At 38.6% G+C, this 20,572-nt stretch overlaps 3 protein-coding genes across 13 annotated transcripts in view; 1 reads left to right on the plus strand and 2 right to left on the minus strand.

The window, feature by feature from the left end:
- The window catches only part of LOC126864234 (uncharacterized), a 106,837-nt gene extending 106,064 nt beyond the window's left edge, over positions 1–773 (minus strand). Inside the window, exons 1-2 of one of the 2 annotated variants that reach the window (XM_050615366.1) lie at positions 641–773; positions 12–107 (exon numbers count right to left, since the gene is read on the minus strand). The gene's annotated coding sequence lies outside the window, so the exon portion shown is untranslated. Of the gene's footprint in view, positions 1–11; positions 108–579 lie in introns of both variants that reach the window. The other variant, XM_050615367.1, reaches the window with a different exon arrangement.
- Positions 774–1,574: 801 nt separating this feature from the next.
- LOC126864239 (endoribonuclease LACTB2) lies at positions 1,575–3,506 on the plus strand. Of its 3 annotated transcripts, XM_050615377.1 has the most exons (5): positions 1,575–1,716; positions 2,114–2,163; positions 2,231–2,475; positions 2,555–3,194; positions 3,267–3,506. In XM_050615377.1, exons 3-5 carry the CDS (start codon positions 2,348–2,350, stop codon positions 3,378–3,380), a joined length of 882 nt encoding a protein of 293 aa, XP_050471334.1. In that variant the 5' UTR covers positions 1,575–1,716; positions 2,114–2,163; positions 2,231–2,347; the 3' UTR covers positions 3,381–3,506. The 3 variants fall into 3 exon arrangements, with proteins under 3 accessions (XP_050471334.1, XP_050471332.1, XP_050471333.1); XM_050615375.1 differs by having other exon boundaries at positions 2,114–2,475; XM_050615376.1 differs by lacking the exon at positions 1,575–1,716 and having other exon boundaries at positions 1,809–2,163.
- Positions 3,387–20,572, minus strand: part of LOC126864213 (nuclear factor of activated T-cells 5-like) — a 58,393-nt gene continuing 41,207 nt past the window's right edge. For 3 of the 8 annotated variants that reach the window (XM_050615311.1, XM_050615315.1, XM_050615310.1), the window contains exons 2-6: positions 13,190–13,476; positions 10,322–10,613; positions 8,286–8,804; positions 7,595–8,059; positions 3,387–7,425 (exon numbers count right to left, since the gene is read on the minus strand). In XM_050615311.1, the coding sequence (XP_050471268.1) occupies positions 5,141–7,425; positions 7,595–8,059; positions 8,286–8,804; positions 10,322–10,613; positions 13,190–13,476 (3,848 nt within the window). In that variant the 3' untranslated portion in view covers positions 3,387–5,140. Of the gene's footprint in view, positions 7,426–7,594; positions 8,060–8,285; positions 8,805–10,321; positions 10,614–13,189; positions 13,477–20,200; positions 20,296–20,572 lie in introns of all 8 variants that reach the window. The other 5 variants (XM_050615316.1, XM_050615317.1, XM_050615314.1 and 2 more) reach the window with 5 other exon arrangements.

Below are 20,572 nucleotides of genomic sequence, written 5' to 3' on the forward strand. Positions count from 1 at the left end.
CAAATACATACCAAATCTGCATGCAAACTCGTCGAATTGACCACTGATTACCATGGCGTCCATAAATTCCTATTCCTTGGAAGTGATTTGTATAATCAACAAATGATCTGCTTAAAAAGAAAACCAAAGATTTAAAATAATTGTATAAAACTAAAAGCAATTGCATTAAAGAAAGCAGTAATCAAATTCGAAATCTATCTCGAAAGTTTGTAATATAAACCATGATCATATCGACAGGTTTCGACACTCATACTGAAAGCATAGAAAAGACCGTCTGGAATTTTGAGTCACGAAAAATCAACATAGAAGACACAAAGCTTCATATTCTACGCATGTGACATGCTATGAATATTTCAAACAAAGGCAGAGACATTCTACTCGTTCCCTTCTATCTCGTAAGAACGAAAACTTTGTTGTTTTTCATATTGACTCTTCATGACTCAATTTTCGGACGATTTCCCTAACGAATATCGAGACCTATTTATATGATCGCGATATAAATTACCAGAATCTTTAACAGTTACATACGTGACCAACAAAAAAAAGAAAAACTACCAAAGCTAGTTCAAAACTACTTACTTTCGATACAATAAGACACTATTACATAACTATACATTAGTTAAATGAAGCTAATAGTAACCTGTAAATAAAGTAGAAATACGACGCAGTTGAAATTACACACGTCAGGGTGGTACGTCCTTACGCTACGACGCCTGACGACTTTCGACACTAGAATGACGTTATACGCAGCAGATTCCCTCGCAAATTCCTGATTGGTTGAAGCGTAGCATTTCGTTATCCAATCAAAACCGCGCACAAAATTAAGATATTATATAACATAAAATCTTCTTGTAAAGTCATTATTTTTCCATTTTTGCTCCGATAATATTAATCATATTCAATCAATAATTAAATACAGTGAATATAGTGTTTCTTTCTGATTAAATGAAAGAAAACAAGTTTTAGTTAGAATATAAGAAAACAGAATTAATATTGGATAGCGATCGTGTCTATAAAGTATAACAAATACTGAATATAATTCAATGAATAGTACTACAACAATATTAAATAATTAATATACATAAATTGATGTTATGAATATATTATTTAGTTTTATTTTTAATATTTACATAGGTAATTCACAGTTTAATGCTTGGTTGAGTTTGTTGAAATGAGGATGTTACTGAATAGATATTTGATGTTTATTAAAATGTTATTTAGGTATTATCCTAGACAAGTTTTTATTCTGCTCAATACATGTTATGAAACTATTAATCATTTATGTTATGATTTTTATACCTTTTATTCAATAAATATATGAATAATATGATATTATATTGTTAAATAAAGCTAGTATCTAATGGTTTTATTTATTTTATGGAATCTCTTTTAATCCACGTTTTAAAATATCTGCTCCATGAGAACACCTTTTAGAGAAGTTCCTAAGAGTAACATTTCTTTTCATAAAAATTCCATAGTAACAGATATTTTCCTAAATGGAATATTTTTTAGAAACGATGAATAACAGCTTATCTCGACTCCTATTAAATATATATATTTCACAGAAATTTCTGGCATATTACTCATAATCGTCAAATGCTAATGATGCCAATTCTCATTCTGACGCAATATTTCTGAAGGCAACAGTTATCAGAAAATAGTTGAACTGCAATACGAATATATAAATATTTGACTGGATATAGAATTTAATCCAAGGTAAAGGTATTGAAATATTTCTAAGAAGTAGATATGAAGTATTATTTTATTTTTTAACTAAATTTTCAATTAAACATACTTATATTGATTTAAAATAAAATATTTTCCTCTACTTTTTATATGATGTAGTAAGAAAAAAATAATATACTGTGCATTGTGGTGAACTAATTAAAAGTTATGTTTTCCGAGTGAAATTTAAAATTTGTACTGCGTTTTAATCAATGCTCTTCATCTGATATTTTTTGCAAAATATTGTATGTAACTATGTACTCTAAGTACTACAGAATCTATGACACTTATAAAGCAATAAAATAAAATAAGCGATAAAATTCATGCCCAATAATTTTATATGCTTTGCGCTATCTACTGTACTAAAGAAAAAATTTTCCCTCTCTAGTTGTACAAAGCAATAAGAATGACATAGCAACGTATTTTCAAATTAGACATGTAAGTACTTTAGCGAGTCATGACTTGGCTGATAATAATATATAAATTTATCTATATCTGGCAATAGTCACCGTTTAGAAGGTGCAGAAAACGAACCAATGTACGTATAGCTTAAACACAATTTAATTTATTTTCGACAATATTCGAGTTAATCTCATTTTCTCTTTGGGTTTACTGGCAAACTATGAAAGTTTTAACTGATTTACCGTTAGTATCAAGATTATCTTCGAGAGTCATACGAATTTTAGGATGTAACAAAGGAGTTCTGACATTACAAGGCACAAACACATATCTTGTTGGTACAGGTACTAGGTAATAAATGTCAAATTCATTGGTTAAAGAGGTTGGTGGTATATGATATCTAATGCAAATTAATATTTATCTTTTACAGACGCATATTAATAGATGCAGGTGAAGAAAAATCTTCCAATGAGTATACAAAAGTATTGCGTGAAGTCTTAGAAAAAGAGAAAGCAACTATTCAACATTTATTAATTACACATCATCACGTTGACCATTTAGGGGGAGTAAATTATGTTTTAGATATGTTAAAAGAAACTGATACCACAGGATGCACCAGTATAGTGTGGAAATTACCAAGAGCTTCTAATGACAAAAACTCCAGTAAACTTGAAACGCAAGTTCAATGGGAAAATTTAAAAGATAAGCAGGTAGTGGAAGTAGAAGGAGCTAAACTTCGTGTTGAGTATACTCCAGGACATGCATCCGATCATGCTTGCTTTATGCTCGAAGACGAAAAAATACTGTTTAGTGGAGATTGTGTTCTTGGTGAAGGTACTGTCATTTTTGAGGATTTAGAAATCTACCTGGCTTCTCTGAGAAAAATGTTGGGAATGCAGGCAAAAACGATATATCCAGGTCATGGGCCTGTAATAGAAGATCCAGAAACTGTAATTAATTATTATATTAAACACAGGTTAAAACGAGAAAATGACATTTTAGGCATCCTGCAGCAAAATGCAAAAGATAATACATTATCTGAAGCAGATATTGCAAAATTTTTAAACATGGTAATAATCATTATTTCATTTTTGATACATATCTAAACATGTGATGCATAATATAAAAGTTAATATTTCTAGAACGTTTCAAAACATTTGTGGGAAGCAGTAATCTACAGCATAGAGCGTCATCTTGATAAATTAGTAAAAGAAGGTAAAGTGAAAGGCGAGAAAGGAAAGTGGCAAAGTATGTAACTAAAATGATTTTAGCAAATTATTTAATTTAAAATGTAAATTGTTAAATTATCTATAGTGTTTATAAAATGTTTGTAAATATTATACAAAAGGAGAAAATACAATGTTCTATTGTTTCATGATTTATTTATAATCTAATACTATGTCTATACCCATGTCAGTTGAGAAAATCATCGAGAAAGCGATGCTGTGAAACATTTATTCGACTTACAGGAACAAAATGATAATACATTATTTACGAATTTTGTTTTTCAATATTTAGGCTGACAATGCTAAAAATGTGCGTACAGTGTACAATAATTGTTACAAAGATTTTCACGAAGTATATGCCACATAATATAATAATCTGCTTAGTTGATTAATGCATTCATAGTCTTCTTATTTATTTTACGGGTTCATTAAAACACGTGACACGTGAATAGATGCTCGATATAAAATATATACTTTGCTACAAAGACATATCACGACAATAAACGTTTCAATATCTTCATTATAAAATCTGTTTTCTATTAGATAATATTGGCGAGTATTCATACACGCGGTATATAGCACCCCTTATTTTGAACAAAGGGGAAAACCCCGACGTAACATGATGTTACAATATAAATCTATATATACATATATATAGATTTCGTTTATATCTTTAATAAGCTCACTTCATCTAATCATCTGTTTCTCTCTTTGGGTAAACGTAAAAAATATATATATATATATATTTATATGCACTCTATATATATATATATAAATCTCAATGATATATATTTCTATGGTATTAATTATTCTTCATATGGACATATAATATAATCTCTCTGTTGTTTTGTATTTGTCTAGTAATTATCGATAACATCATCAACGCAATCACATAATATCCTATTAATTGATATTAATCGTTAACAAAAAATTGTATTTATTAAACAACATACGAAATATATTATACTTAAAAACATATAATAGAAACGACATCAAACAACAAGATGATTCATTTGTTAGAATGAAATCAAGTCAAAGAAAGAAAGATGCTTTAATGTATTAATGAACTCCTGTAGGATTCTAATTCAAGGTACTGTGAAAAAACATAACTTTTGTTACACTCAATTCCGATGGCTCCACTTAAAGTTGAGTGGGGTCAGTACATTGTTGATTATTACAACACATACACACACGTATCGTACTTATAATGTTCCTTTTCCGCAATGAGAAAGACCAATCGCAGATACTTTACAATAGAGAAAAGGCACCTGGATGCGCAAGAGACATTTGATGGAGATAAATAAAATGAATTATCACATTCGACAACTCGTAGAAAAAGGAAGATAAAGGAAACTCTAATTGTCGCGCTCTTGTGCGCCCGTCTTACTTAAAACATTAAAAGTTTTCAATTGTTACAAAGGTGGTGCTAACTTCGTCCATTTTCATCATATAAAAACGGATTTCATATCTATCACATACAAAGTCTGAAACGACAATGTGGCACAAATATATAACTCGTACCGAGCCAAGACTATATCTCTCATACTCAACTGGTTGGAATTAATTACTCTCATTCGTTCAGTCGTTCTCTCTCTCTCTCTCTCTCACTTTCTCTCTCTCTCTCACTTTCTCTCTCTCTCTCTCTCTCTCTCTCTCTCACTTTCTCTCTCTCTCTCTCTCTCTTTCTCTCGCTGGCTCACTCACACATTTCCTTTCCCTCACGCCTTCTCTCTGTATCCTAAGATACATCGAATACACAATTATATTTTAATGACAAGAATACGGCAGTACTACATAAGAAAACCGTTTTGAGGATCGAAGCAGCTCGGATTTATGTAGCTTAACAGATCATGCTCTGACATCGAGGTAAGCTCTTGAGGCAACATACCATCTTCCTGCTTTCTAACAGTTGTACCGTTTGCACTATTAGCTGCATTTGCTATAGGTGGGTTTACATTTTGACTGTTGGGTGTTTTATTCGCCACTTGTTCAACGATATTATTCTGGCCTGAAGGTGATTTAGGCAAAATACCCTCCATAGCACTGTTCATTAATTGCGCGCTTTGAGTGGCCACACTATTTAATATGTTCTTCGTTGCGATAATGGCGTGCGCGGTTGTCGTAGTAATGGGTCGATTGTTAATAATATCTTGAGTAGCGTTAGTAATTACATTATTAATCGCTTGCTCGGCATAATTGGTTAGCCTTTGTTGAGATGGTTCCTGGGCCGCTCCACTCGCTAGAGCAGAACTAGCTTCAGCAACGAAACCTGCCGGCTGATTTAACATGGAACCGATATCTTGTTGCACCGCCTGTTGCATCGCTTGAGCCGCTTGCGCTTGCTGAACCGCTTGCTGAACAGCTTGAACTTGTTGTACAACTTCCTGCGTAGCTTGCTGCACCGCTTGTTGAACTACTTCCTGCGTTGCTTGCTGGACAGCCTGCTGAACGGCCGGTACTTGAACTTGTTGTACCGCTTGCACCTGTTGTACAGCCTGTTGGACAACTTGCGCATGCTGCACCACATGTTGAACAACTTGCTGCTGCGCCTGTTGCACAGCTTGGACCGCTTGCTGCTGTGCCTGGGCGACAACCTGTTCGACTTGCTGTTGCGCTTGTGCGACAACCTGTTCCACTTGATGCGCTTGTTGAATCGCTACAACATCTTGTTGTATAAGACCCGGAATCTGCGGAATGTGCTCCGCCGCTGTCGACATACTCTCGTTCGTAACTTGTAACGGATTATGAGATGGTACACTAACGTTAGAATTCGACGTACCGGTCGCAGCCACGGACGGCTCCTGCATCGACGGTAAAAGAGCAGCGTTGATAGTAGTGAGCAAACTATCGCCGTTAGTCTGCTCCGAGACCACTGATGCGGGCGATGGAACGGACGTTGCAGCATTCCCCGGCAAAGGTGTCACGGTTTGACCCGGCAGGAAAGCTTCGAGAATCGTCTTGACGTTATTTGGTGGACTACTTCTATTTTGTTGGGGGCTCGAGATCGTTTCGTGATCAGTAACTGCGGAAACATGACTCATTATGGTATTACTATTGGGATTTACGGTACGCAGAGGGGACACCAATTGATGAGATTCAGCGCCAGAGTTAACGAGAGTATCTAACTTGACGCCTTGAGGGGAAGAAGCTAAAATATTGGAAGCTTGTCCTTGCTGAGGCTGGCGTCCTGTAGTAATAATGGAAGCTCGTTGTTGTATGGTACCTACGAATCCATTCTCTTGACCCTCAGCCTCTTTGACGTTCGATTCGATATGGTTGAGATATTTTTCTACGCTATGGGCACTCTGTGCAGGTAGCTGTCCGTTTGATGTAGCAGTAAAATTTGGTAGTGTAGCGAACTCCGACTGATGATGCTTCATGCGAAGATCAACAACACCGCCGCCCTGAAGACTTCCATTAGGACTGCCTTCTGCCGGCAACATCGGATTAGTTTCTTTGTTGATATGATGAGGACTTAGAACTTTGACTTGAGATGTTTCGTGCATACCTCCGAAGGTGTTCTGGTGTGTCGACACCAACGACAATGGATGTGGATTTCGCATTAGATCTACCACGCCGAGGAGATTGACCGCCTCTTGCACAGGTGAACCGTTCGCCGTCACAGGAACTGACCTAATCATATTAGCCTGAGGTGCTTCCCTCGAATTCTCGCTGACGAGCTGTTGCAACGGGCTGGTACCATTCGAACTGTTCGCAGTCGGCGTCGGTATACTCTGCATGCTGTTTTCGCTAATCATACTGTTTTCGCTATTCTCGTCTAGTACCTCGGTCTTCAAATTATCTGGCAGAATTAATTGAAGATTCGAAGATGATCTGCGATTTAAAAGCGGATTCGCTACCAAAGCTGGTGGCGGCATCATCACGTCAGGCGGTGAATTTTGACAATTTGAACTTTGTGCAGCCCACATCATAACGGGTGTTACCTGAGAGGATGCCGTCACCGGTGGCGGACTTGGATCGCTCTTAAGAGCTTCCGGTGTTTGAGATGTTGGCTGTTGTGGCTGTATAGTCGTTAAGAAATTTGCTGTTCCTGCGGCTGCTTGTGTAATCAGAGCTGAAACATCATTACTTTGTATATATACGTCTAATATCTACAAATCATTTATAAACGATACTTCATTTGATTACTTCCCTTTTTGTATGTTTAATTGTCATAATCATATAATTCTTTTAAGAGAGGACAAGAGAGTTTTATTACATACAAAGATGAAAGATTCACTTACTGTTTGATGTTACACCTGTAGTTAGAGACACTGCTGCAGGAGATGTTGCTAGAGTAGTATCACCGTTAGTAGTGGATAGAGGCGAAGTTATAGACTCGATTTTGCCCACAGATGGCTCGGGTGGCGTAGATGCAGCGGTATAAAGGAAAGTATGAGGCTCGCTCGTTTTTCCAGACGATACCGCGTACAATTTTACGCTAACCGTTTCCGAGGGTGCCAGATCTTGCCGCCTGTATGCAGGTACCACACAAACCAGGTGCGTTTGTTGCAGAAACTCCTTGTCAGGTAGAACCGCGCACTCCCAATGCGGCTCCAAACTACTCGATAGATCATCGTTGTCTAGTTGAAATACTACGCGAGTATCTTTCAGAAAATTCTTTCCAAGTATAAATAATTCTAATCCTCCGGTACATGGACACGATGTGAGTGATTTCTTACAGATCTCCGGTATTCCCGGTGGTTGAGCTAAAACGATCAATTATATCAATGGAATATAATTATCACGCTTTTATTTTAGCAAAAAGATTTCTTATGTTTTAAGGAACACTTTATATTTATCAAAAATGACTTTTCCCACCTTTTTTAATCTTAAAACATTCGCTAAGGATAAAGAAGTCGATCGAATTAAAAGAACCGCGGCCAAATTAAATTTAATGAAATATAATCTGAAAAATCTTATTGCGATACGTACTGCAAACTATCGGTTGAGAACAAACTTGCAAAGTTTCCGAACTACCATCGGGATGAGTGATTCTAGTACGAAAAACCATGCGACAACGAGTTGATTTTTTCTTGCTACGTCCTTGAAGCACTCCGGCTTCCTGAGGGAATCTGTGCTCCACGTCGACGTTCCGTTCTTTCAAAATACCGACGCAGTCGCACGTGACCATCATGTCTTTCGCTGGATCCATGTCCACCTCGATCACGATGGTACCGTCGATTTTCCGTTCGATGCATGGCGTTGAATTTTTACCGCTTACACGGCAAGCTTGGTAAAACATATGGGGAGCGACACGACCAAGATCCGTGCCGATGAAAACTTGAAGGGTAGTTGGTTTATCGTAACCAACGAGACGAACAATTGGAAATCCATTTCCGGTTCGATCCTTCACTGCTCCTCTCGAACCTTCCGTCTGATAACGAGCTCTGTGCTGCTGCTCGGGTTGACAGATAATTTGCAATTGCACCTTTCCATCTGTAGAAGCAGTACCTGTAAGTTGTACAAAAATACCATATTACAATATGTTCAATCGAACCGAAGATTCGAAAATTGTTGTCTTCGAAGCTTAAGCTTCGTACGTTAAAAAACTTCGTTATCCTTCTCTGATTTAATTATCAGGATATAGAAATGATACCGAGAAAAATATGTATCGATAAATACGATTGACAGTCGTAAAAATATGCTGATTTCTCTGGTTCTAACTTGAGAAATAGAATTGTGTAACAGGCATCATTCGCAGATATCGTTCTTATAATTCCATTCTTTCCGAACGAAGAGACGAGGAGTCGACGAGGGAAAAGTGTTTTAAATTCTCATTTTAATACGAAGAGAGGAAACAACGTGTGAAAGTTATATAATTTCGTTTGACCTATATTCGATAATGCGTTTTCATATCGGTGAAACAATATCGACGATTTATTTTAACTGGATATTGAACGGTTCCTAAACAACGAAGATAACTTATCGTTACGGTAAAAAGTCTGACGGGAGGTGAAATATTTCGCCAGAAGTGGACGTATCGAACTAATGACTAGCCGAATACCAGCGACAATATGGTCGAAAAAAAAATCATACTAGCCGAAGGTTATCGGTTTGTATTATTCTCTAAGACAAGTTACAAAAATTTGTTGTCTGTGGTCTTTTTCGCTTTCCCTTTCCTTCTTTCTTCCGTCCTCCTTTCTGTTCATCATCATCCAGATACAAACAAGAGTCTTCACGCGTAAAGTTTATTTAACATATTTATCTAACGAACTCGTGCCTCCACTAAAAATGAACAATTAACACGCGCCCGACAATATAAACAGTACGCGGCGCGTACTGATCGCTTTGATAACGGCGCTGTCCTCTCAAAATTCCCATTGTAAATTATCCTCTCGAGAAATTCAAGAACATCTCTATAAGACGACGCGGCGACAGGAGGAGTATCGTTATCTCTGCCTCGTGACCTCGCGCAGACCTCGCGACTGGTATCTCCACCAAAAAACCGCAATATCAACGGCAATAAATTTTCAAAGCCGTCTGTCGAGAGAACAGTTTGCTCTCTTAACAAGATCGATAAACTCAACGGCATCGTTTCGGATGTTCGATAAAATGAAAAGGGTTAGCGACAGATCCGAACGCGACACTCGTCGAACCTCCAATGACAGAAGAGAAAGGATAAAGATGAAAAAGAAAACGAATGAGCGCGAGTAACCGCTGAAATATGCGAAGAACATGCGAGAAAAACATGACAAGTCCAACTGTATCGATTTTTTTCATATTCCATATATTTGCGTAAACGTTCGCAAACTAATTATGAAATTACAATTTTCATAATTTGATATAATATCGATCATCAGATTTTTAGATTCCTTATCATGTTCTTTTCTTATGGTCATCCCGTATTAAAAAAAAAAAAAAAAAAAAAAAAAAAAAAAAAAAAAAAAAAAAAAAAAAAAAAAAAAAAAAAAAAAAAAAAGAAAGAAAGAAAGAAGACACATGAGAACAAACGTGTGTCCTGCACGTACACAGTTGAGAGGTGAGGGTGACAGGGCCCTGCTGAGTCCTCTTAGCAAGGACACCCAAGCCTGGACGAGATCTCGAGACTTCCACCACTCTCCCTGTGGCTCCGTTTCCTGTCCTGTTTCCTGAGATCGTAGCTAATCCACCTATTCCATTGGACGAGCCTCTATTGGCCGTCTTGCTGTCAGAATTGGTCGTGTGTGTAACCTCCGGGAAGGAGAAGTTCGCGTCCTCGGACTCCAGCTTAATGTCCATCTTTCTCCTCTTTGAATCCTCCTCGCCGGCGCCGTTCCAAGCCTGTTAAGACCAACAGAATGGATTGATATAGAGAGGCGTGAGTATGCGTGCGTGCAATGTAGCTGCCTTGGTCAATTTAACGAATCAAACCGCTGATCGACCGGGTTCAACTACCGTTAGAGACCGGTCAGTGTCGCCGTCGAATCAACGGCGATCCCATGGCGGCTACGAGTGATCGCATTAGATTTCGCTTACGTACACGGTAGAGAGTGGCGTAACTTTCGAAGGAGAAGCTTCACGGGCTTTGACTAAACATATCAAGCGGAGATGCTCTCTTGGGGAACGTTCTCGGGGTTGGTAGGAATAGGATGTTACAAAGAACGAGGGTCAAACGTAGTTTACCAAGCTCTCTCAGTGTTAGATCTTTTCTATTGCTAGCTTTGAAACGAGAAAGATATCTCGTTGATTTGGAAACTATGATTTTGGAACTGTGTGAGAAAGGCAGTCTAATGTACGCTATAGCAGATAACGCCTAGATGACAGATAATGAAATAGATAGATAAGAAGATAATATAAGGCCTTTTGTTATAGAACGACGCGTTAATGGTGAAAGTATCTTACTCTGTTTGTTTTATCTGACGAGATTTTGCTTCGCAAGTCTTTAACGATCGAAAGTGGCTACCGTAAGCGTTCCACTATAGTATCTGAAATCAGCCGCGATACTTTGGGCAATATCAAGCGCTTAACCAGCCTGTAATATTTACTCAATTATCACGGACTATATCGCGGTCGCGTTGTAAGCAACGCATTATTAAAACGTATGATCTGCGTGAGCCTCGTCCGCGTATAACGTACATACGTATGTACACGAACGTGGCCGAGCTTCGCGGCATTATCCATATATCGCGTTGTTACGCAACACGCAGACCGAGAATAAGTTTATCACTGCATGTATCGATATCAATCAAAGCTCGGTGATGGCTGCGGGACACGCATGTTTGTGCAACACGATAAAAGTCAGGAGGAGTGAAAAGAAAAAGCGAAGAATAAAGAAAGAAAAAAAAAGAATCGCGCGATTTCTTTCGAGTATCTTCACAGATACCGCTGCACGTTTCTGATAGTTTCACAATATTTCTTTTAACAGGACGTTGACTGGATCGCTGTGTGTTGCATACGTACGGGATAAAAATAATTTCGAGACAACAGACTCGCCGGTTCGAGATCTTTCACTTCCTCCACTTCCTTTGCGTGTTACGACACCGGATGAAACACGAAGATATATTTTTTTCTTCCTTTCTCAATTTTCTTACGAAGCCCGTAACAGTTAGAAAAATTCATTGGATAATACAACAATATATTATTTGATAACAGCGCAAATGTAACGCTATTTTCATGACGATAATAGTCGATAATTCCGTGCTTGTTGCTTCTGCCAGTCGCTTTTGTCACGTTCACGATAACCCGCCGCGATATACGTATAAACAAAATGCTAGTAACATCGAAGTTAGCATGCGATAAGTGAACATGTTTCTAACGTTTGAACTGTTTTAAATGACTAAGGAGATCTGCTTTGACGTAGATATATACGTAATTATCCGATTCGTACAGTATCGATTAGTTTGAACGATTTGAAATAATTCCCGGCACTCGAACGATGATCCTCTATCGATGGTTCCGAATTATTTCGATTCATCAACTTTCTAATATCAAGTAACTATTGTATAAACTCTGTGCTATCGATCGTAAGCTTGAGACCATCCCTTTGTAAAATTTTGTTACGATTTTTGACCAGATTGAAAAATCAAAGAAATAATCGTAACACGAATCTTCCATTTTTCGATATTGTCCACGTATTCTTTGACTTTGAAAATACACGGTTACAATATTTATTTCGAGATCAATTTAACAGAAAACCGTGAATGATACAACCGCTACGCTATTTACGATAATTCCACTCTCGCTTTGCACTTCGAAGCTGAACAACATATGAGAAATCTTATATACAAAATGACAAGTGAAAGAATGTTAATTCGTTTTAAACCCCCTCCTGTATCGATCAATGATTAAATCTTATTCGAACCGACAATACTACCGATCTTATTTCTGTTCTTTTATCGATAAAAATTTCACTAATTTATATAAGATCAAACAGAGTTCGATATCGACATTAAACGTTTATCAGAGTATCTTCTTACAACATCGACGATTAATACTTTTTAATAAATTGCATAACGCAATAGAACTTCGTTTATACGAACAAGTGAATACTGATACTCAGATATGTGAATTCATAGTTAGGCCTCTACTTTCCGAAATATCGAAAGTAATTTTAATTATACGAACATGTACACTCATAGTGAACATAATGCAATCGTTCGAGGGATTCATAACAAAAAGCATCTTTAATGTCTGTTCGATACATTTCAAATTTTATAAGCGAGACATTCATTACACGATTCCTATGAATCTATCTACGAGTTAAGAAGAGCTGAAGAGGATAGCCAGTTTAACTTCTATCATAGAAACTTTTCGAACTATCCGAACTACTTTAACAATGATTTTCGTATAAACGAGAGTTTACTGTACAGCGAAGTGGTTGGTCTTAAATTGATCGAACGATAGTGTAGTTGACTAACGTTTGCGTTCGTAAGGTGTTGTTGACGGTCCTCGAAGCCGAGGCCGGAATCGTTGGAGCTATCGCAACTGTCCTGTGCCGAGCCGCCTCTCGATCCGTGCTCATCCGAGTTTCGTAAAGATCCTAAGGATATCTTAGGCTGTTGCTGTTGCTGCGATTGTGATTGTTGTTGTTGGCGTTGCTGGTGGCTGATCCTTCTTGAGGCGGAATGCGCGCGGCTACTCGACGTGACGGTGCTTCTATGAACCGATCCTGTCACCGCTGATGATCGACCAGCTGCATTGTTACCTGAAACCATAGAATTTAATTAATAAATAGTCAAAATTTGGATACAACGATCTCATAATTGAATGCGGTTTAATCCCCTACGAAGAACTCAGAATGAATAATATTTTTCAAGGTTCCTTGCATTATAGAAACACCGAGAAAGATACCGACAGTGGTGAAGTACGTAAAGTACGACAGTACGTGTGAAAGTTGGGGATGAAAGTTTGCGATAGAAGCATAAAGCACATAGTAAAGTTTAACTTTGTTCTTTGAAACGTGTCAATTATAATCGTATGAGACTTAAATGAACGAAACACAGGTACCTACCTCTAAAGAACTTTACTATAAAATGATCGTGACTCGACAATTTTTAACAAGCCGAAACCTTGGAACATCGAGTAATTTCCCGTTACCTCACCCTACGTAACGTACAAATGACGAGAAGGAGCTTAATAAAACAGCTCGGGCCAATCGACGATCAAAAACTCGCCTTCCCATCAGTTAAACTCGACGAACTCGTCCGTGACAGAAATGAAATCGAGTCGGTCAACAATAAACCGACACCTCGCCGCGCGACAGCGAATCGGAGGGAAGCAAATAATTCAATTCGGACAATGACACGTTCCAAGTCGGAGTTCAAGACTGTCAGACAGGAGTGCAACGATACATGCGTCACCGACCAGCCGCGACATTACGATTCTTCGACCATGTCGATCTTCCTTGTCGGCGACGAAGCGTGTTACGTAATTTTTAATCCGAAGTATATTTTTGAAAAAGGACGAACGAGCAACTACGAGAATCGACAATGAGATATGTCGAGAGCATAGAAAGATTCTCGAGTCGAGTATTAGTTCTTGTCGAAGACGAGCAACGTAGTGTCGCAATCGTTGCAATGGAGACACAGTGCGATTTGACTTTTATCGAGAGATAAGATTTATATTTATGAGATTCGCGCTTATGAGATTTGTATTTCTGACGATGTACAGAGGCTCCTGACGCTTCTATTAGTCATCACTGAAAAATCGCAACGAAGTCGCGTCGTTCCTCTGAGAGGCATTATCGCGCGATTTTTAACGCGAACGCGACTCTGTTCGACGGCGGGAAAATAAAATCCGTGGTTATATTTAAATAACCGCGTTCTGTCTGACGAACAGGCGAGAAGCGACGGTTCGACGAGCAGCTTTTAGCCTCGATGCAGCAGCGACTGGTCGTGATTTTCATTTTTCCACTATGGCCGATACAAGCGGTACAGACATCGAGCCGTACAAAGTCCGACAGAGATCGATGATTGTGTGTTAGCGCACTCGTCTCTTCGCAGTCAGAGTAAAAAGACGGGTTTATCTCACGACGATTAACCAGCCGGCGATCGACAAATGGAACGAACAATACGCCGCGTATCGCGGATTGATTTTGATATTTTTTCTACGTCTCTCTGTTCCTTCACTTTTTTATTTATTTCCCTGGTGCTTTTGTATTTCCTTTTCCCCTTATCCTTCTTTAATTTCTTCTTTTCATTTCTGTGTATTCACAGAGATTCTGAATGACGTGAATATGTCGTAGGGAGCCACTTGTTGGGACTATCCAACGCTTTATTTGGGATCGTAGAGGAAGAAACGCAATATATATAGTTTTTATATAAAAGACAAAGAGTACAGTTGGCAGGTTTTAAACAGAAGTTAAGGAATTAAGAATCGGAGATTATGTTATTTTAGACTTTTATTTAAAAATCTATAGGAGGAAATATAGGAAGATTTGCTAGGAAGAATGTACGGCAAATTGGTTACAATTAGATATTAAGTTCGAGACTTAAAAATTATTTTAGGACAGATCGTTTAAACTGTAATTCTTATTAAAGATTCTACTCTTACTATTATTAGAGAATGATAAAACTGCTCCACATACAATAATGTGGCGTAGTTCACTTATCATAATATAACTACATATTCTGTATTTCGTCACAGGCCCCACTGAATCTATTTTCGCTGATAACATCCCACGATAAAATTCTGCGCGTTTCTCTGGTTTTTGCGAGTTTCAGATCTCGTAATAATTCGACTATAAATCCGCCATTCGACGTTTTCGCCCCTGTAAACCGCCATCTCGAAATTCTTTCCAGCCATTCTCGATTGTATCTTAAATATTGGACTTCGTCATTGCTGCGAAACTTTGAATTACCATGTGTATTCGATCTTTCCCTTTGCAATAACAATTTTTGCAATTTTTCCATCATTATGGAATATAATTCATCGCGACCTGGCTGACACATCATCAAACTGCGAATGTTCATACTTTTATGAAGAGAACTAAAGAACGAGGGATGCTCGAGGGATTTGTTTCAACCGCTAAAACTTAGTACCATGTCTCGAATATTTTTCCGCATTATGTTCATTCTGCGCATCTTTGCACCCTTTAAATTTCCCACAAACGCAATCTACGAACCACACAAATATAACATTTTTACACGTATTAACAAATACAATAACACAGAACCTTCACGATAAGCAAATTCCAAGGAGCAATTCCAAGTAAACGCGCGAGCGCAACAATTATCCTCGCAAATAAAACGTAAGTACAGCCGCGATACGTGTGCAAAAGAGTCAACCTCGAGCTCGCAGATAAACAGGGAAAAATGCGTCCGAACGGATTGAAGAGAGAAGCGTCGAGCGAAGAAATGAGAAAAGAAACGAGGAATATCAAGAAACTGGCAGAAAGAGAGCGAAAAACACGATGTGAAAAGAGAGAGAGAGAGAGAGAGAGAGAGAGAGAGAGAAAAGGAGAAATGGGGAGAGAGAAAGGGAGAAAGAGAGAGAGAGAGAGTAATATCGGTCTATCTATAGAAGCTCGACTACTGGATGGGATAATTGCGTGGGGGTGAAGTTGCAATCGCACATGCAACTGGTGGTGAGGGGATCACCCCTCTCTGCCTTGCCGCCAACAGGGGGTAGACAGGCCGACGTAATGGGCACGTGCACACACGTGTAAGGTGCATCTATGTGATCGTCGAGGAAAATCACGGGACGATGTCAACGACCTACGTTCGCGACGATCTTCGTCGTTTTCAACCTCGATGCTCGGCGTCGTGCATCGTCGCTTCGTGGCGACACTCGCTACACACCTCGTTATTTCGCTTTTACCTCGCCGGATAAATCGCGACCTGTGCGCGGAATTTAATTACGGCTGCGAGTAATTACGCCCGCGACGTAGACGCGAACGTCTGACGGGATAAGGGTACGCGTTTGTTTCTATCGGCGACGTTTATTTTCCAACCAATTTTCTACTTATTTCGAGTGAAATTCGATTAGCTGATATACGAAATACGTAAATTTGTTTACACGTAGTCTGGTTATATTTAATGGTTACTTAAGAGTGATGCAATCAAAGAATTAAAGCTATCAGATATGTATCATCCGGTAACGAGGTACTACAAACGGTGGTTCTAAATTTGTCGAATTCTGCATAAGGTTGACGCGGTGACTCCACTTCGTTTGTTACGTTCCTCGCTTCCGTTTCGAAAACTGAACGTGCCACTTAGGATAATTGAAAGAGCAGCCATTCCGCCGGCCTTGCAATACATTAAAAGCTTGCCAGAGTTGCGTAAATCATACATACAGGTGGATATATTTCCCGTTTATCGCGCAACGCGTTCCTGCGCGCCGAAAAACACGAACTCTAACCCTGTTTGAAAATCCTACGTAATTCGAGTCAATAAACAAGGACTTTAGATCTCAAGAGGAAGCTTAAAACCGCTTAACGATCGCGAAATATCTTATCGCAACCCTTCAACGATACCAGTCTGATATCAGCAAAGTTGTTGATCGTCTTTTTTTTTTGTTCACGATAGGGGCTTGTTACGGTTGTGAAAGACAACCCCGAAGAGATCAACATGGGCGACGTACCAAAACCACGAAAGAAAATCCAATAATCCAATGATCGTCACCGATTACGAAGCTAACGAAGAAAATAAGGATCGCGTTGGAAGAAGAACAAAGGAAAAAGAAACGACCGCGACGACGAACAACAATTATACAACCTGTGTCAAATAAATTTCGTAGAATTCGTAGTAGAAGGTGTGCAAACTCGTTTAGCTAGCGAACGAGCATCGTTATCCTAGTGTTCGGACTATTCTCCAAAGTAGACTACCAATTTTTCCTGTTCTTACGATATTTTTTCTTCTTTCTCTTCTGTCTCGCTTTCCCGCCGCCTTTCGACTGTTTCTTTTCCTTATTAGGCCTCCCTCTGTCTCTCCTACGCCGTGTACTTACGTCTCCGCCGATTGTCCTCGAACTCGTGGAACATCCGTGCATTTGCGAGTGTACTCCCGATAACAGGATCGATAAACATCGTTACTATTACACGGCAAACAGCGCGTCGGACCGCGCGCTAACTATGACGCCTCTCGAGTCTCAAGGATATTGTTACCTGCGCCGATCGATTCTCTCTCTTTCTCACTCTCGTGATCCTTATCGTGTACGATCCGTGGCGTTCACCATCGTGCGCGCGGAAGTAACTCGTATGCAAAAGCACCGCCTTCTTCTACTGGTTTCCCTTTTTTTTCTTTCGACCACTGTTTGTCAAAGTTTCTATAGCAAGACTACGATAATTTGAAGCGAATATCAAATAGTCGGTATCAAATAATTGACGGCAAAAAAATTCGTCTACTGGTATAACGATTCTTCTATCGGTTTCCTCCTTTTCCTCTTTTCCCTCTTTTCTCTTTTTAATCGATATATGTATTTGTTAAAATTTCTATAGACAGACTATGATAATTCTAAATAGATGTGAGACAGTTGTGACACAGTTGACGCAGAAATACCGCTCTTCTTCTACCGGTTTCTCTTACTTTTCTCCTTCGATCGTTTTCTGCCAAGACATCTGTAGCGAGACTACGCTAATTGTATTTTAAGTGGATACCACCAAGAACAATATATAATTATAATCGTTATATGTCAAAGAAATAATTAGTGGTTTTGATAATCAGCGGTTTTGAGGTCAGATTAGGCTTTGCTTTATCTTTGATGATAATGTTATAACCAACTTCTGTACGGTCATGCTTTTAAGAAATTTAGTTTAGAAAATGTTGATATCTCTCGATAAATTGGCTGATTCGTCATGCAAAATGTCACTCGATATCTTAAGGAAAACTTCAATATGGAATTGGAATGAAATATTTTATTCGCGTCAACAACACTGTTCGTTCGTCTTTTCCTCGAACTCGTGAAATATTTTTTACCTAAGAAAATCGTATAAAGAACTTGACAGTAAGATTAGTAAGAACGTTGTAAAGATTGAAGATTTGCGCGGCAACTAGCAAAATCATACGAATTGTACAAGTTCGTAGTACTGTTGGTTTAATTACGCTTTGCTAGTTTAATCGCAACTTAAACAAAGTTACTGCTAGATCATTGCTCTAGGTGTAAGTGAAGATAGAGAGATAAGGTGGTGTGCTATCCGTCGATTTTTCTCAAACATTGACTAGATAAAGCATATTCTTCGTTGCTAGTATATCGACTAACATGCCGATGACACTAACATACCAATAATACGTACCAAAACTGAGGAAATGTTTATTCGTAAATTAAATCGCATCGCAAAACGTCTCTCTTAATTTTGTAAATTTGCTTCTGTGCATATTCTCCCTTTTATCTCCATTTTAGAAAAATATCTCTCCATTCAATCTGTCGTGTACTCTCGATTTCATTTCATGGAAGTTTCAAAATAGTATTAATAAAAAAAAATATATAAACATTCATGCTTCCAGCTTTTATTTTATAATTTTTTTTTATTTAATAAGGCTTTTGCCTATCTTTATGTTATACAACCCGTCACTGTATACTTTCGATCGTGTTATTTCCTTTTCTAGATGACGACACTCGACATTACCTTAACGGTTTTCACGATTTCTATATTTTATCTCATAGATTCCAGCACTTTCGCTGGAATTTCGGAAACCTGCGTGTAAACGATTAACCAAATGCCTCGAGCATTTTGTTATCTGTCCGAAAATCGAATGTACAGTTAGAGAACTGGCGGGAAACTTTCCAACGTTTTCCTGTACCGTCCAGGGGAACCGCGTTCCACGGATTCTTGCGACAGAATTCGCGTGACACGTTGACAATCCACTACACGGTTAACGACGATACCGATAGCCTACTTAAGAAGCGGCGATAAGCTCCGTAAAATCCGCGAGGTCACGACACAGCGTGCTAAATAAACGCCACATCGCACGGATATAGCTGAAGAGGAAAGAAGGAAAAGAGTAGAAATGGAGAAGAGATAAAGGCTGTGGACGGACGCCGCTTCAAGATCGATAACGAATTTTCGTATTCTCGTCGAACCAATGAGTTTTTAATATCGTGGTTTCTCTTGTCCCTGAGAACGATCGGTATCGAAAATTGCTGAAATTCGACAGATCGGGAAACGTCATCGACGGATGCAGCTGTGTCAATAAAAAATAGCTACGAGGATCGCGAAGAGCGGAGCAAAGTTTCTCACTCGAGTTTTACAATTCGCGGAAACCCGTTTCGATAAATTTATTATTTAACCCTCAGGCTGTGTAGTTAATTTGTACAATTACCATCGGGTAATTTTAGACGCGAATGAATTCTATTCTATTTTCAATTTTATTATATCTGGCGTCGATTACGCGACGTCCGTAAAAAATTGACGGCGCACAGACGATAACGAGGGACGACAAGAGTTTTCGAAAATAATAACCTCTGACTTTTGTACAGTTCGAGCAACATACATATATTGAAAACCAAACTCTTCATCGTCCTCGTCGTCGTTCTTCATCGTCGCGATTCCTTTAATCGGATGCGTCGTCGTTCTGTTTCATTGACACTGAAAAAGAAAAAAACGCTTGATCCCTGTAACCTCGAGTTCAATCTATAGGCAAGAACAATCACAACAGAAGAATTAACATTTTAGTAAATAAATATTAACTCTTTATCGTGGCTCGTTTGTTATCAAAGTTTGTTGTCTGCGACTCCATACAGACCGCGTTTAAAAAGGGAAGAAAGAGATACGAGTTTCGCGCATTTTATCAGTAGGTATCCTCCGTGTACAATCGAGTGAGTCAACGTACCTTTTAATCAGATCTCTTTTTCTTTCTCTCTCC

Source organism: Bombus huntii, chromosome 3, assembly GCF_024542735.1.
Source record: "Bombus huntii isolate Logan2020A chromosome 3, iyBomHunt1.1, whole genome shotgun sequence".
Taxonomy (NCBI): domain Eukaryota; kingdom Metazoa; phylum Arthropoda; class Insecta; order Hymenoptera; family Apidae; genus Bombus; species Bombus huntii.